At 44.6% G+C, this 15,043-nt stretch overlaps 1 protein-coding gene across 8 annotated transcripts in view; it reads right to left on the reverse strand.

The window, feature by feature from the left end:
- The window catches only part of LOC141139448 (thyroglobulin-like), a 152,548-nt gene extending 141,536 nt beyond the window's left edge, over positions 1-11,012 (reverse strand). For all 8 annotated transcript variants that reach the window (XM_073625534.1, XM_073625536.1, XM_073625540.1 and 5 more), the window contains exon 1: positions 10,889-11,012. In XM_073625534.1, coding sequence (XP_073481635.1) covers positions 10,889-10,931 — 43 coding nt within the window. In that variant the 5' untranslated portion in view covers positions 10,932-11,012. The remainder of the gene's footprint in view (positions 1-10,888) is intronic.
- Between the last annotated feature and the right edge of the window lie 4,031 nt (positions 11,013-15,043).

Below are 15,043 nucleotides of genomic sequence, written 5' to 3' on the forward strand. Positions count from 1 at the left end.
CCTGTTTTACTATGTGAGTACTTTTAAACCTGCAAACTTAAATAAATATCTGTGATTACATACTTCACGATTTGTGTCCCCCTCTCCTTTTTTACTCTATGTTCATGGACCTGGGAGGCTGCCCACTGTCACTGAGGCATATAGAGATAGCCTATCAATATATATGAAGATTAGGGATTAGCCGAACACCCCCCGGTTCAGTTCGCACCAGAACATCCGAACATGCTAAAAAGTTTGTTTGAACACACGAATACCGTTAAAGTCTATGGGACACGAACGTGAAAAATCAAAAGTGTGAATTTTAAAAGCTTTTATGCAAGTTTTTGCCCTAAAAAGTGTTTTGGGACCCGGGTCCTACCCCAAGGGACATGTATCAATGAAAAAAAAGTTGTAAAAAAGGCAGTTTTTTCGGGAGCAGTGATTTAAAGAATGCTTAACCACCTCAATACTGGGCACTTTCACCCCCTTCCTGCTCAAGCCATTTTTCAGCTTTCAGCGCTGTCGCACTTTGAATGACAATTGCGCGGTCATGTTACACTGCACCCTAATGAAATTTTTATCATTTTTTCCCTACAAATAGAGCTTTCTTTTGGTGGTATTTGATTACCTCTGTGGTTTTTATTTATTGCGCTATAAACAAAAGAAGAGGGACAATTTTGAAAAAACACAATATTTTTTACTTTTTGCTATAATAAATTTCCTTTTTTTTTTTTAAACAAATTTTTTCCTCAGTTTAGGCCGATATGTATTCTTCTACATATTTTTGGTAAAAAAAATTGCGATAAGCGTATATTGATTGGTATAGCGTCTACAAAATAGGGGATAGATTTATAGCATTTTTATTTATTTATTTATTTATTTATTTATTTTTTACTAGTAATGGCGGCAATCTATGATTTTTATTGTGACTGTGATATTGCAGTGGACATATCGGACACTTTTGACACATTTTTGGGACCATTCACATTTATACAGCGATCCGTACTATAAAAATGCATTGATTACTGTGTAAATGTGACTGGCAGGGAAGGGGTTAACACTAGGGGGCGATCGAGGGGTTAATGTGTGTCCTAGGGAGGTGATTCTAACTGTGGGGGGAGGGGACTCACTAGGGAAGGAGACCGATCGGTGTCCCTATGTACAAAGGACACACCATCGGTCTCCTCTCCTCTCTGACAGGACGTGGATCTGTGTTTACATACACAGATCCACGGACCTGCTCTGTTACCTGGCAATCGCGGGTGCCCGGCGGACATCGTGGCTGCCGGGCACACGCACCGGGTCCCGAGCGACGCAGCGGGCACGCGCGCGTGCCCCCGGCGGCGCGCACGCACCCCCTAATGGCTCGGGAGGACGATCACGTCATATGACGTCCGCCCAGAACAAGAGCTGCCTCGTCCCGCCGTCATATGACGGTGGGCGGTAGCTTAGTGGTTAAAGTGAAACAATAAAAATTAAATATTTCTTTAAATATCGTGCCTGGTGGGTGTCTATAGTATGCTTGTAAAGTGGCACAGTTTTCTCGTGTTTAGAAAAGTACCACAGCAAAATGACATTTCTAAAGGAAAAAAAATCATTAAAAACTGCTTGCAGCTGTAATGTATTGTCGGGTCCCAGCAATATAGATGAAAATCATTGAGAAAAATGCCCCCCCAGCTCATTACCAGGCTCTTTGCGTCTGGTATAGATATTAAGGGGACCCCTGCACCCAAATAAAAAAAATGGCATTGGGGGCCCTCAGGCACTATATACACTGAGCAGAAGTATATATACTATACGGCCTGCCCTATATACTCTGCAGAAAATTGTGCCTTAGGTGTTCGTGATGCAAGAATGCTGTAACCCCTCACAGATACTCTTGTTGGGCTCAGGAACAGGCCCTGCTGTTAAATATTTGATCAAAAATTTGAATTACATGCCCCTGTAAGAAAAATTGGGCCTTAGGCAGTGGTGGTGCCACAACACTGTAACCCCTCACAGATACTCTTGTTGGGCGCAGGAACGGGCCCTGCTGTTAAATATTATGTCAAAAATTGTAATTACATGCCCCTGTTAAACAGGGGCAGAAAAATTGGGCCTTTAGTGGTGGTGGTGCCACAACACTGTAAGCCCTCACAGTTAAGCTTGGTGGGCACAGGAATGGGCCCTGCTGTGAAATATTAGATCAAAAATTGTAATTACATGCCCCTGTTAAACAGGGGCAGAAAAATTGGGCCTTAGGCAGTGGTGGCGGTGGTGCCACAACACCGTAACTCCTCACAGATACTATTGCAAAAAATGTGTACCAAAAAAATGGCGCCTTGTGGGGATGAGAACATATAAACAAACAGCTGCCCTCTTTAAAGTGAACGAATCACTGGAACTGTACGAAATTATAAAATAAAAAATAAGGCGCTATACATGTTCATATAAGAAAACCGACACAAAGAAAACACTGCATCAGACTCAAATGTGCACATCAATGAGAAAATAAGCCAAAGTCCATAAGTGAATAAATCCCAACACCAAAACGGAATGCTCTGAGATAAAACTTCTAGGTCTTCCACCACAAGTCCTCAGTATGAAGATGGCCACTCACCAGAGCTGTTTGACCCCTTTTTACAGGAAGGTCAAGAAACACTTTGGGAGTGTAACTGCTATTATTGCTGCTGTTCTTACGCTATTAAAAATTACTACACTATGGGATTTTCATCTGTGTCTCCTGTGGAGTTATTTTTTACATTCTAGCTTCTTCCTGAGTGGCCATTGGAGTGGATTCATGCCATAAGTGGAACCAATTTGGGGTTCCCAAAGTGTTTCTTGGCCTTCCTGTAAAAAGGGGTCAAACAGCTCTGGTGAGTGGCCATCTTCATACGGAGCACTCGTGATGGAAGATATAGAAGTTTTATCTCAGAGCATTTGAATGAATGAATGATTTGTAAAGCGCTGCAAATGCGAACTGAATCGCCTCAAGGCGCTGGATGCATTCTCTGTTGTCAGCTTCTCAGAAAAGGAAGGTCTTTAATTTTTTCCTGAAGGCCTGGTGGTTTACTTCCATGCGGATGTTGGTTGGAAGAGCATTCCATAGTCGAGGTCCTTGGACTGCGAATCTTCGTTCTCCCTTTGCTTTATAGCGGTATTTGGGAATGGTAAGGAGGTTTTGGTTAGCTGATCGAAGACTGCGATTCGGTGTGTAGTGTTTTATTTTCTCGCGGAGATATAGTGGGGCGTTTCCTTGTATGCATTTGTGGGTGAGGCAGAGGGTCTTGAATGTGATCCGATTCTTCACGGTTAGCCAGTGTAGGCTCTTTAGGGAGGGGGAGATGGATTCCCAGGGTTTTTTCCTGTTAACAGTCTTGCTGCCGTGTTTTGGATTAGTTGTAAGCGCGCAAGCTGATATTGGGGTAGTCCTACGTAGAGCGAATTTGCGTAGTCGAGTCGGGAATTGATGATTGTTCCCACAACTGCCGCTTTGTCCTCTTCTGGGATGAAGGGGATGAGTCTACGTAGCTGGCGGAGGAGATGGTGGGATCCGCTCACCACTGATCCTATTTGTGCATCCATTGGCATTCCTGAGTCAAAAATGACTCTGAGACTTTTGGCTTTGGTGCTTGGATAGATGGTCTGTCCAAGGATGGTGGGAGGTGTCCATGGAGTCTTTATTTTGGAATTTTTGTTAGCTTGTAGGAGAAGAAGTTCTGTTTTTGATCCGTTGAGTTTGAGGGAGCTAGTGATCATCCAGTCATCTATTAGGGTGAGGCATTTCTGTAATTGCTGATGAAGGTCTTTTTGCTTGTTGATGCGAAGGTAGAGTTGGGTGTCGTCAGCGTATGAATGGAAGCAAAGATCGGTTTTCCTGATGATATTGAGAAGTGGGCGGATGTATATGTTGAATAGTACTGGTGACAATGGTGAGCCTTGAGGGACTCCACAGGAGACTGCCCGGGTTTCCGAGGTGAATGTTCCTAGTTTCACTGTCTGGGAGCGATTCTCTAAGAAGGATGTAAACCATCTTAGAGCAGAACCTGTAGCTCCTGCAACTTCAGCGAGGCGGACAAGTAAAGTATTGTGGTCCACTGTATCGAATGCTGCGCTGAGGTCTAACAGTACCAGGAGACTCTGTTCTCCGTCGTCTGCTGCTTCAAGGGCGTCGTCCCATATTTTGAGAAGTGCTGTTTCTGTGCCATGGCCCAGGCAGAAGCCTGATTGCAGAGGGTCCAGGAGTTGGTGTGTGTCCAGGTGGTGTTGTAGCTGCTGTACTACTGCTTTCTCCATAATCTTGGAGATGACTTGGAGGCTAGTTATTGGTCTGCGGCAGTTAGGGTCCTTAGGGTCGAGATTGGCTTTCTTTAGCAGGGGTTTGACGATGTCTTGCTTGAGGGAGGTTGGCACAGTCCCTTCTTTGAATGATTGATTTATGAGATGTGTTAGGGTAGGGGCCAAGATGTGGTTGAGTGATGTTCGTGTCGCTATCCTCTTTTTGCTTTGGTTGAGTGAGGTTGGTTGTTGTTTTCTGATGGATTGATTTCCGAATGTTGTCGATTTTAGTTTTGGTGTTGGGATTTATTCACTTATGGACTTTTTGCTTGCATATTTTCTCATTAATGTGCACATTTGAGTTTGATGCAGTGTTTTTCTTTGTGACAGTTTTTTTATATAAACATGTATAGCGCCTTATTCACAGATACTCTTGTTGGGCTCAGGAACAGGCCCTGCTGTGAAATATTTGATCAAAAATTGTAATTACATGCTTCTGTTAAACAGGGGCAGAAAAATTGGGCCTTAGGCAGTGGTGGTGGTGCCACAACAATGTAATCCCTCACAGATACTCTTGTTGAGCACAGGAACAGGCCCTGCTGTGAAATATTTGATCAAAAATTGTAATTACATACCCCTGTTAAACAGGGGCAGAGATGTTGGGCCTTAGGCAGTGGTGGTGATGCCCTAAACCAAAAATATTGTTGGAAGCTAGCATCATCAGGATTGAGTAGGAATAGGCTAGTCACTCAGCATAGACAGTCTTTAAGGGATCTCACATCCATAGAAAAATCAGTTATATCAGCATCAGGTGCTTGATAGCTGCTGCTGATCCAAGACTGATTCATTTTTATGAATGTGAGCCTATCAACGGAGTCTGTGGACAGGCACTCTATGATCCGTTACAAACCCTCCAGCAGCACTGAATGTGCATTCAGAAAGAATGCTGGATGCAGGACAGGCCAGTAGCTCAATTGCATATTGAGCAAGTTCTGGCCAGTGGTCCAACCTCAAGACCCAGTAATCCAGTGGATGGTCTGTTGGAAAGGTCTCCAAGTCTGCTCTTGCCCCTAGATATTCCTGCACCATATAATGCAGACGCTGACAATGGTTGCTTGAACTGATCGGACCTTGGCACTGAGGGCTGAAAAATTTCTAAAGGCATCGGTCAGCCGGCCACCTTCTCCACCGCTCTTCCTCTGACTGAACGAACCCTCAGCAACACGTTGTCCAGCACCAGAAAATTGTAACCTCCCAGGGTCTGGATACGCATTGCACAAACCTTTCTTCATGGTCTCCTGAAGATGTTTCATCCTCTGCTCCCTCTGCGAAGGCAGGATGAGTTCTTGTAACGTGGATCAAGAAGGGTTGCCAGCCAGTAATGATCCCTCTCCTTGATACCACGAATCCTAGGGTCCTTTCGCAGGCTTTGCAGAATCAGGCAGTTTGCAGATGCATTCAATTGTGAGTCCTCTGGGTCACTGAGGATGACGTTGTCAGAAACTCCTCCCAACCACGAAACTCCTTGGGTTTCTGGGGACTGAAAACCATCCCTTGAAGACTGCTGCTGAGTGTTATCCTCTACATCCATGCTGCACAATCCTCCACCTCCTCCTCCTCCTCTTCTTCCTATGTGTTTGACGGGCCCACAGGAATGCTATCTGGATAAAGGGGGCCTTGAGAGGTAAGGAAGTCCTCCTCTTCCTCCCGCTATTCTGCCTCAAGTGCCATGTCCATTATTCCATGAAGCGTGTGCTTCAACAGGAAGACAAGAGGGACAGTATCACTGATGCATGCTTTGTCGCTGCTCACCATCCTTGTGGCCTCCTTAAATGGTGACAGGGCACTGCATGTATCCTTGATCAGTAGCCACTGGCGTGGCGAAAAAAAGCCAAGCTCCCCTTACCCTGTCCTGGTGCCATACTCACACAGGTACTCATTGATGGCCCTCTTCTGCAAGTGCAGCCACTGCAGCATTGCCAATGTTGAGTTCCACCTGGTAGGCATGTCACAAATGAGGCGGTTGGTGGGCAGGTTGCATTTGCTTTGAATGACAGCCAGCCGAGCACTGGCATTGTATGACCTGCGGAAATGACCAGACTTTTCCGGCCTGCCTCAGGAGATCCTGTAAGCCTGGGTACCTGCTCACGAACCACCACCTTATTCAGGACGTGTGCCAAACATGGGACATGGGTCAAGTGTCCCTCTCAGAGGGCGGAGAGAAGGTTGGTGCCATTTTCGCATACAACCATTCCTGGCTGAAGCTGGCATGGCGTCAACCACTTCTGAGCCTGCCCCTGCAGAGCTGACAGAATCTCTGCCCCAGTGTGGCTCCTGTCATCTAAGCAGACCAACTCAAGCACCGCATGGCATCTTTTTGCCTGAGTGCTTGAGTAGGCCTTTGAACACTTACGGAGCACCGCTGGTTCAGAGGAGAAATCAGAAGAAGAGGCCATAGAGGAAGAAGAAGAGGAGGGGTGGAGGAGAGAGCTGTGACAGAATCACCACTAGCCTTTTGGAGGCGTGGTGGTGGAACAAGCTCCAACAATACTGAACCCTGTCCTGCATCCTTCCCAGCTGCCAGCAGAGTTACCCAGTGCGCCATAAAGGAAAGGTAATGTCCCTGCCCATGCCTGCTAGACCATGAGTCAGCGGTAATATGCACCTTACTGCTGACCGTGACAGTTACTGCTGAGGCCAAAACATTGCCTTCCACATGCCGGTAGAGAGCCGGAATAGCCTTCCGTGAAAAGGAATGGCGTTTTGGAACCTGCCACTGAGGTACAGCACATTCCACAAATTCACGAAAGGGGGCAGAGTCTACCATCTGAAAAGGCAGCAGTTGCATTGCTATCAATTTGGCCAAGCTAGCATTCAGACACTGAGCATGTGGACGGCTGGGACCAAATTTCTTTTTACGGTTTAGCAACTGGGGTAGGGAAATTTGCCTGCTAAAATCAGATGGAGGTCTACTGATAGCAGATTGGCTGCAAGTACTTGGGACACATTTTGCTATACCTTCATTCTTCTCAGTGCAGGTTTTGGTGAGGACTGGAGGTATAGTGGGGTTGGAGATCCCAGATGAGGAGCAAGGAGAAGTCCACCTTTTTCTTTGATGTGGGTCTTTCAAGTGCTGTTGCCAACAGACTGCAAGGGAGGTCGTCATATGTCTGGTCAAGCATTTGGTGCCCAAGTGGCTGCTGTTCTGGCCATGCTTGATCCGCTTCAGACATAGGTTGCAAACAGCAACTGTGCAATCTGCTGCACATGTGTCAAAAAAGGCCCACACTAAGGAACTTTTAAAAATCAGCGGGGAGTCAGCAGCACTCTGCACCTTCAGAGCTCTGTGGTGTGATGTAGTAGGGTGGCTGCCATTAAGCTGCCCCCTAGAGGACATCCTGCCTCGTTGGAGTTGTGCCTCCTCCTCCGCCTCCTCTCTTCTATCAGCCACCCAAGTAGAGTCAGTGACCTCATCATCCCCCCTCCTCATCACTGGAGAAAACTTGGCAGTATGCTGTGGCTGGGGGAACATGACTGCCAGTTTCTTGTCCTTCTTGGGCACCCCCTCTCTCTAGGCTCACGTTACTCCCTTCCTCAACCTGGGAACCAATATCAGAGCCTTCTAATCACTGCGCATCCTCCATCAGCATGTACTCGACACTCTGGTTGAATAGTTCGGGGGACTCCTCCGTACATGATGGTAGGGCTACGGAAGGAGTGACTGTGGACAAGGAGCTGGTGGAATAGGCCGCTTTGGCAGCTGCATTGGAAGGCAAACTACTCTGAGCCTGGGTGACAGAGGATGAGGAGGATGAGGACGGCTTTGTTATCCACTCCACCAACTCTTCTGCATGTTCTGGCTCAATAACATGGCCAGAAGCAGAAAAAAAGGACAAGTGTGCCCCATGGCCACCTGCAGAGGACGCACCATGTCCACGACCAGCACTGTTGACCGTAGACACAGAGCCTGCTTGCCCTCTTTTAGTGGCCTGTGAGCGTCTGCCTCTCCTTGGTGGCCTTCCGGACATGATGTATATTTTGTTTTGCAACACCACACTGCACTGTATTGTATACTGTGTACACCACCAGAAAAGTAACAGCAACTGCACTATGGTTGCACTGTATTGTATAATGTGTACACCACCAGAAAAGTAGTAGCAACTGCACTATGGCTGCACTGTATTGTTTAATGTGTACACCACCAGAAAAGTAGTAGTAACTGCACTACGGTTGCACTGTATTGTGTACTGTGTACAACACCACCAGAAAAGTAGTAGAAACAGTACACCACGGAATGCACTGTAGATATAGGCTACACTGGAATAGCTGCAGAGTATAAATATATATATATATATATATATATATATATATATATAAAAGACTGTATATATATATCAAATACACTGCCTGAAGTAGATTAGAAATAGTACCCCACGGAATGCACTGTAGAATGTAGATCTAGGCTACACTGACTGGATGCAGAGTATATATATATATATATATATATATATATATATATATATACACACTAGACTGACTGTATATATATCAAATACACTGCCACTAACTGAATAACCTGCCTGCTTAATCTAAATCAAGCTATATCTCTGTCCACACCAACAACACTACACAGGGCCGCCGTGTAGGCAGCCTTATATAGTGTGGGGCGTGGACTTAGTGTCCCTGAGCCATGATTGGCCAAAGGCACCCTGCCTTTGGCCAATTATGGCTCTCTTAGCAGAGAGCATGCAGGTCAGGTGCATGCCTTGGCCAATCATCATACAGCAATGCACTGCAATCTCGCAGTGCATTATGGGGCTATTTGCGGGTGCTCGAATTTCCCGCGAACGCCCCATAATGTTCGTTCTTCGGCGAACAGGCGAACACCGATGTTCGAATCGAACTCATGTTCGACCTGAACATCAAGCTCCTCCCTAATGAAGATTATAAATCAGGCTACCAAGGCATATTAGGATATCTAGTCCATTGACGCTTCCCCTGGCAACTACTACACAAGAAGAACATAGGATGCGAGCCATTGGAGGATTTACTGACCACCATGATTTGTCATAACATGCTGTTACCTTACAGCAGTAAGGGGCTGAGATGCAGAATTCGCTGGCTCTCATACTGCACTAGTCTGGAGAGTGGGAGATTGATAGAACACACAGCACCTCCAATCTGGGACAGCAAGATCAGCATTCACACAACTCTGACAAAAAAGGTCCATGTGTTGCTCCAGAATACACATATTATATTATTTTATTGAAGATGTTCATTGTTTTCTGATAGGAGAGGAAAGGAGAGTTATGCCCTGTACACACGGGCGGACTTTTCGGCAACAAAGGTCCAACAGTCTTTCCGATGGACTTTCAACGGACTTTTGACGGACTTCCGACGGACTTTCGAACGAACGGACTTGCCTATACAGGATCACACCAAAGTCCAATGGATTCATACGTGATGATGCATGACCGGACTAAAATAAGGAAGTTCATAGCCAGTAGCCAATAGTTGCCCTAGTGTCGGTTTTCGTCCGTCAGACTAGCATACAGACGAGCAGATATTTCAATAGGAACTGGGTCTGGGGGAGTTCCAACATAAAGATTTGAAACATGTTCCATATCTAAAGTCCGTCAGATTTTCGACAGAAACAGTCTGCTGAAGATCCGATGAAGCCCACACACAGTCGAATTGTCTGTCAGATTTGGTCCGTCGGACCAGTCGGGTCAAAAAGTCCGCTCGTGTGTACAGGGCATTAAGGGGAATTGCGGAGGGCAAGTTAAAGGAGGAATATACAACATATACTGCAAGCATGGAAACAAACAGCTGACACAGGAAAAAGACTTTTGTGTTCTACACAGTGGCAGGAACTGTGAAGGCGAAATACTCCTGTGTGGGGTGAATGGTTCTAGTGAGTGCAATTCCTATAGGGAACTTATAAGAAGCACTGAGCATGGACCAGAAGAGCAATTGTCACTTTTTATTTTTATTATTTGATTATTGTCTAAAATGAATCATGGACTATTTTTGAACAAAGTATATATTGCATGAGATTGATACAGAAGAGTATCATTCAGGCACGTTTTTTGATGCACACTAGTCACTTTATGTAAAAGGTTTTATATAAATTTGTAGCAAATGCACACATATATATAATTTTTTTGCATGTGAAATTGATTATATTTAACACAGCAATTGTAAACAGCAGTATTCAATACTGCTTGCACTAGCGCATTGGTAGCATTTGCACTATTTGGTTCACACTAACCACAAGACACTTTGTTGTTTGTTTTTTGCTTTTGCACAGGAACATGTAATATTGCACCCTAGAACAGTGCCATTTCTACCTTTTCCTATTCCCCCATTAACTTTTGCATTCCACTGAAGTGGTTGTACTGGTAGAGGCAGCAGTTCTCCTTCTTGGCCATTTTTCCATAAGTGCGGGGCCACTAACACTTTATTTCAATGTCAGTCATTAAACAATTGGGTTTCAAAGTCAGCCTATTTAATATACCATCAATATATACTAGCTTTACATTTGTTCCCAAAACTACCTATGGGCTTATTAATTGCACCTTTGTATTTAGCTGCTCATATCTATGTTAACATTGCTGAACTTCCCACTTAGAAATATAACAGCTGTACTTACCAATGATGGTGAAAAATAGGGCTGTTTGGAAAGTCGGAGCCATCCTTCTCAGTGCCTCCTCTGCTCTGCACTTCAATTTTCACAGATGGCACAGCTCACTCTTTTATATGAGATAATGAGTGGGCGAGTGTGCAGACCCATTGTCCCTGACCCTTGGTGTCTGTAAATAGACATTGTTTTCTTTTACACAAACACTTCTCTAAAAACAGCATACTAATCCTGCCAGGTTCAATTTGGGTTGTTCATCACAACCAGTGCTGACAGAAAAATATTTTTCTGCTCTTTTGAAAAAGTTATGTTCCTGGCTATCATGCTGATTCAATGGATTCATTACTTTCTGACTCCCTGACCCAGGATAAATATTCAACAAGAGCTGATCTACAGTATGTGCATACATAAACAAATTGCAGCAACAAAATTAGTCTTAATAAATAAATGAAATAAATTAGGTTTTTGGGTGCTAGCCACAAATCCCCTGTAAACATCTCCTCAGTGCACATGAAGAAATAGCGAACATCAGTACTAATAAACATAAATCATTTAACAAATCAGTTCTCATATACTGTACATATAGATCGATCAGTAAATAAATATAATAAAAAATGTCCCATGCGCATAACCAATCACAAAAAGTTAATGAATTAAGTGCAAAATTGAACAGAATGAAAACACGGTAAATGCAATCAGTAAGTGGAACTCTAATGCCACGTACACACGAGCGGATTTTATGTTGGAAAAAAACTTGGATGGTTTTTCCGACGGAATTCCGCTCAAGCTTGCCTTGCATACACATGGTCACACAAAAGTTCTCTGAACTTTTGACCGTCAAGAATGCGGTGACATACAACACTACGACGAGCCGAGAAAATGAAGTTCAATGCTTCCAAGCATGCGTCGAATTGTTTCCGAGCATGCGTGAGTTTTGCGCATCCGAAATGCATACAGACAAACGCATTTTCGAATAGGAACTTTTTCCGACCGAAAAATAGAGAACCTGCTCTCAATCTTTTGCTGGCTGGAATTCCGCCGGCAAAAGACAGATGGAGCATACACACGGTTGCATTTTCCGACAAAAAGCTCTCATCGGAGTTTTGATGGCGGCATTTCCGATCGTGTGCACGCGGCATTAAAGAGAAGTTCCACTTTAACACCTCCTTCCCCCCTACTCTCCCACTTTTGGAGGTTTTTTTTTTGGGGGGGGGGGGGGCAGGCACCTAGTTTTAACAGGTACCTGCTTCCACTTCTGGTCTAGCCACCTAGGCAATCAGAGCAGAAGTCCCCCCCCGCTACCTTCTGGGACGTGTCCAGAAGGCTGTGGGACCATTCACAAAGTGCAGTGTGGCTTGCACATGTGCAGTGGGAAGCCAGCTGTGTAGCCAAAAGGAATCACAGCCTGCTTCTCTTAGTAAAGATGCCGGCACCAGAGATACGAAGACCCGCAAAGAATCCGCCCTGGTGAAGACGGTGCTAATTCCTTGGATGGGTAAGTGTCCTTTTAATAAAAAGTCAGCAGCTACAATGTTTTTAAATTTTTTCCTTTTGTTAAGACTAAAGAAGACTAAAGATCCTCTTTAAGATGTGTCCGTGCCTTCCACACTTTACAATAATAAATTCCAGACATGAAGTAAGCCCATAGATCCAGGGAACCCAGCACAAAACGTAGGTAATATGCTTACCAGACCCCCAACCTTAGAGAAACTAATCACATGTGTATAACTAATCCCAAGATGAATGGATCCTCACCCCCGCCATCGAGTTCAGATCCAGCTTCTCACAAACAACTCAGTCATAGAGCATATAAAGAAAAAAGCTATGTGCCTGACTATCATGCTGATTCAATGGTTTCATTCATTTCGGACTCCCTGGCCCAGGACAAATATTTAACAAGAGCGGATCCGTGTACTTGTTTTGTATACTTATACAGTGGCTCAGTCAGAAAGCCCTTGGCTCAGCATGGTAGCCAAAAAACTAGCATTTTCAGTGGGTCAGCTTTGACAGCCTCAGCTTTTCTTTGTATTTTTCTCAGACTTCCTTTAAATACCAAATATAATTCTCAAGAAATACCCAGAGACTGAAATGTCCCCTGGCTTGTAAAATGTAAGGGCATACAAGGCTTTAATAATGACATAAAATGTATATGAAGCAGTTAAAAGGAGTACCTGGACCAATGAGCTTACACATGTCTGGGTGTCTGTAACATAGACAGCCTGATGAATAAGTGATAAGAAGTCTTGATGTGCAGAGCTGGTATCCTGAGGTCAATTCCCATCAAGGACACAGTCTGTGTGGCGTTTGTGGGTAGGTGCAGCATGGTGCAGCGGCAGAAAAAAACCCCAGAGTTCCAGTGCAGAGAAACAGTATTATATTGTAACTAAAGACCTGCAAAAAAGGATAGGCCTGGTGGGAAGGCAACCCAACCAGGAGCACTCATAGCACGTAACAGCGATTTGTTAATAGAAATAGGCTTCAGGTGTGCTGACAGCATCTGTCTTGTGGGGTGGAATGCAGCCTGGCTGGTCCATACCCAAGTGGGAGGCTTCCAGATAGGATAACGTGTTCCTGCACTTTCCCTACTCCTCCTGAACCCCTCCCTGACACTAAGCCCTTTCCCTGTCAGACAGGTTGCCTGTCCCCAACTCTAGCTACACGGGAAATTGGAGGAGAATGAACAGGCGCCAATCTAAGTGTAGCAAGTTAGTGAGTTTTAATACACATATAGATAAGGGTACTCACACAGGAAATGCATGCCAAGCCAGTGAGCCAGGGTCTTAGATACACTCTGCCTGACCCAAGATGGCCACCAGAGTCACATGGGGTGCCAGAATCCATATGGATAGCTGCCCCCTGTGACCCTGGAAACCATAGAGGAACTAAGTTCCTCTTGACTTCCTCTCCCTCTGCAATGCCCCTGCAGTTGAGCGCCACCTGCAGTGGGGAAGGCAGACTGCACCTGCCTACACATTTGTTTGTAATAAACCATTAAGTTAATTGGATTAAGCCCAAACTATAGGTTGAGGGTATTGCATCACAGTCCCACTGCATGACAGGGCAAAATGCCTTGTCTCTCCTATGTCGTTTTCACACCACTATGTTGCAGGCAGTACTTTTTATCAGCGTAACACAGTGAGAGGCAATTCACCACCTCGTACCACTTGGCAGCCAATTGAACTTTATGAAATGATGCTGTTTGTTCACTAAGGTCCTCTAACAAACCTCTGAGCGCTTCACAGAACAGCTCTATTGATACTGAGATTAAACTACACACAGGTGGACTTTATTTACTAATTAGGTGACTTCTGAAGGCAATTGGTTCCACTAGATTTTAGTTAGGAGTATCAGAGTAAAGGGGGCTGAATACAAATGCACGCCACACTTTTCCTTCCACTTGACAATTATGTACCACTTTCTGTTGGTCTATCACAAAAATGTTTAATAAAATACATTTATGTTTTTGGTTGTAACATGACAAAATTTCAAAGGGTATGAATACTTTTCCAAGGCACTGTAAGTGGTCTATATTCAGTAGTGAACTTGGTGTTGAGTTATTCACTTTAGGGTCATCACATAGGACAAGGAGGCACTCTTCACGACTGGAGGAAAAGAGATTTAACCTCCAAATATGGAAAGGCTTCAGTAGCTGTGAAAATATGGAATAGACTCCTGTCTGTAAAATTCCATTCTCTCACTGATCAGTCAACTCCGGTCATGTTAATTAGAAGACAGATTTATTAAAAATGTATCGATACATAGGGGTGAACTCTCACGACAAGGAGTTCCGTGCAGAGTCACACAGAAACAGTGTACACAGGTTGTTTTATAGCGGTATTTGGCAAACTGCTATTGGCTAAGGCACACTGGTGACTCATGGTGCATTGTCAGCTTTATTGCCAAATCCAATGTGCCTTTCACAAGATTTCCTATTATGGTAAACTTTTGCTAGTTCTTTTAAGTATTGTTTTAGGCGTTGGTCGGAACTAAGCAGATTGTATAAACAATAAGTCAGTGCCATTTTAGCTAGAAAAAGAGCATATAAGGAACAAGGCAAATGTCGATATCACCTGTAATTCTTTGCATATTTCTTATCAACTCCCTCAAGAGCCAGTTCTGGCCAGATCAGTAGATTGTCCGCAGGGATGTCCGGGGGGATACCCGCGA

The sequence above is a fragment of the Aquarana catesbeiana genome, linkage group LG04, assembly GCF_042186555.1.
Source record: "Aquarana catesbeiana isolate 2022-GZ linkage group LG04, ASM4218655v1, whole genome shotgun sequence".
NCBI lineage: Eukaryota > Metazoa > Chordata > Amphibia > Anura > Ranidae > Aquarana > Aquarana catesbeiana.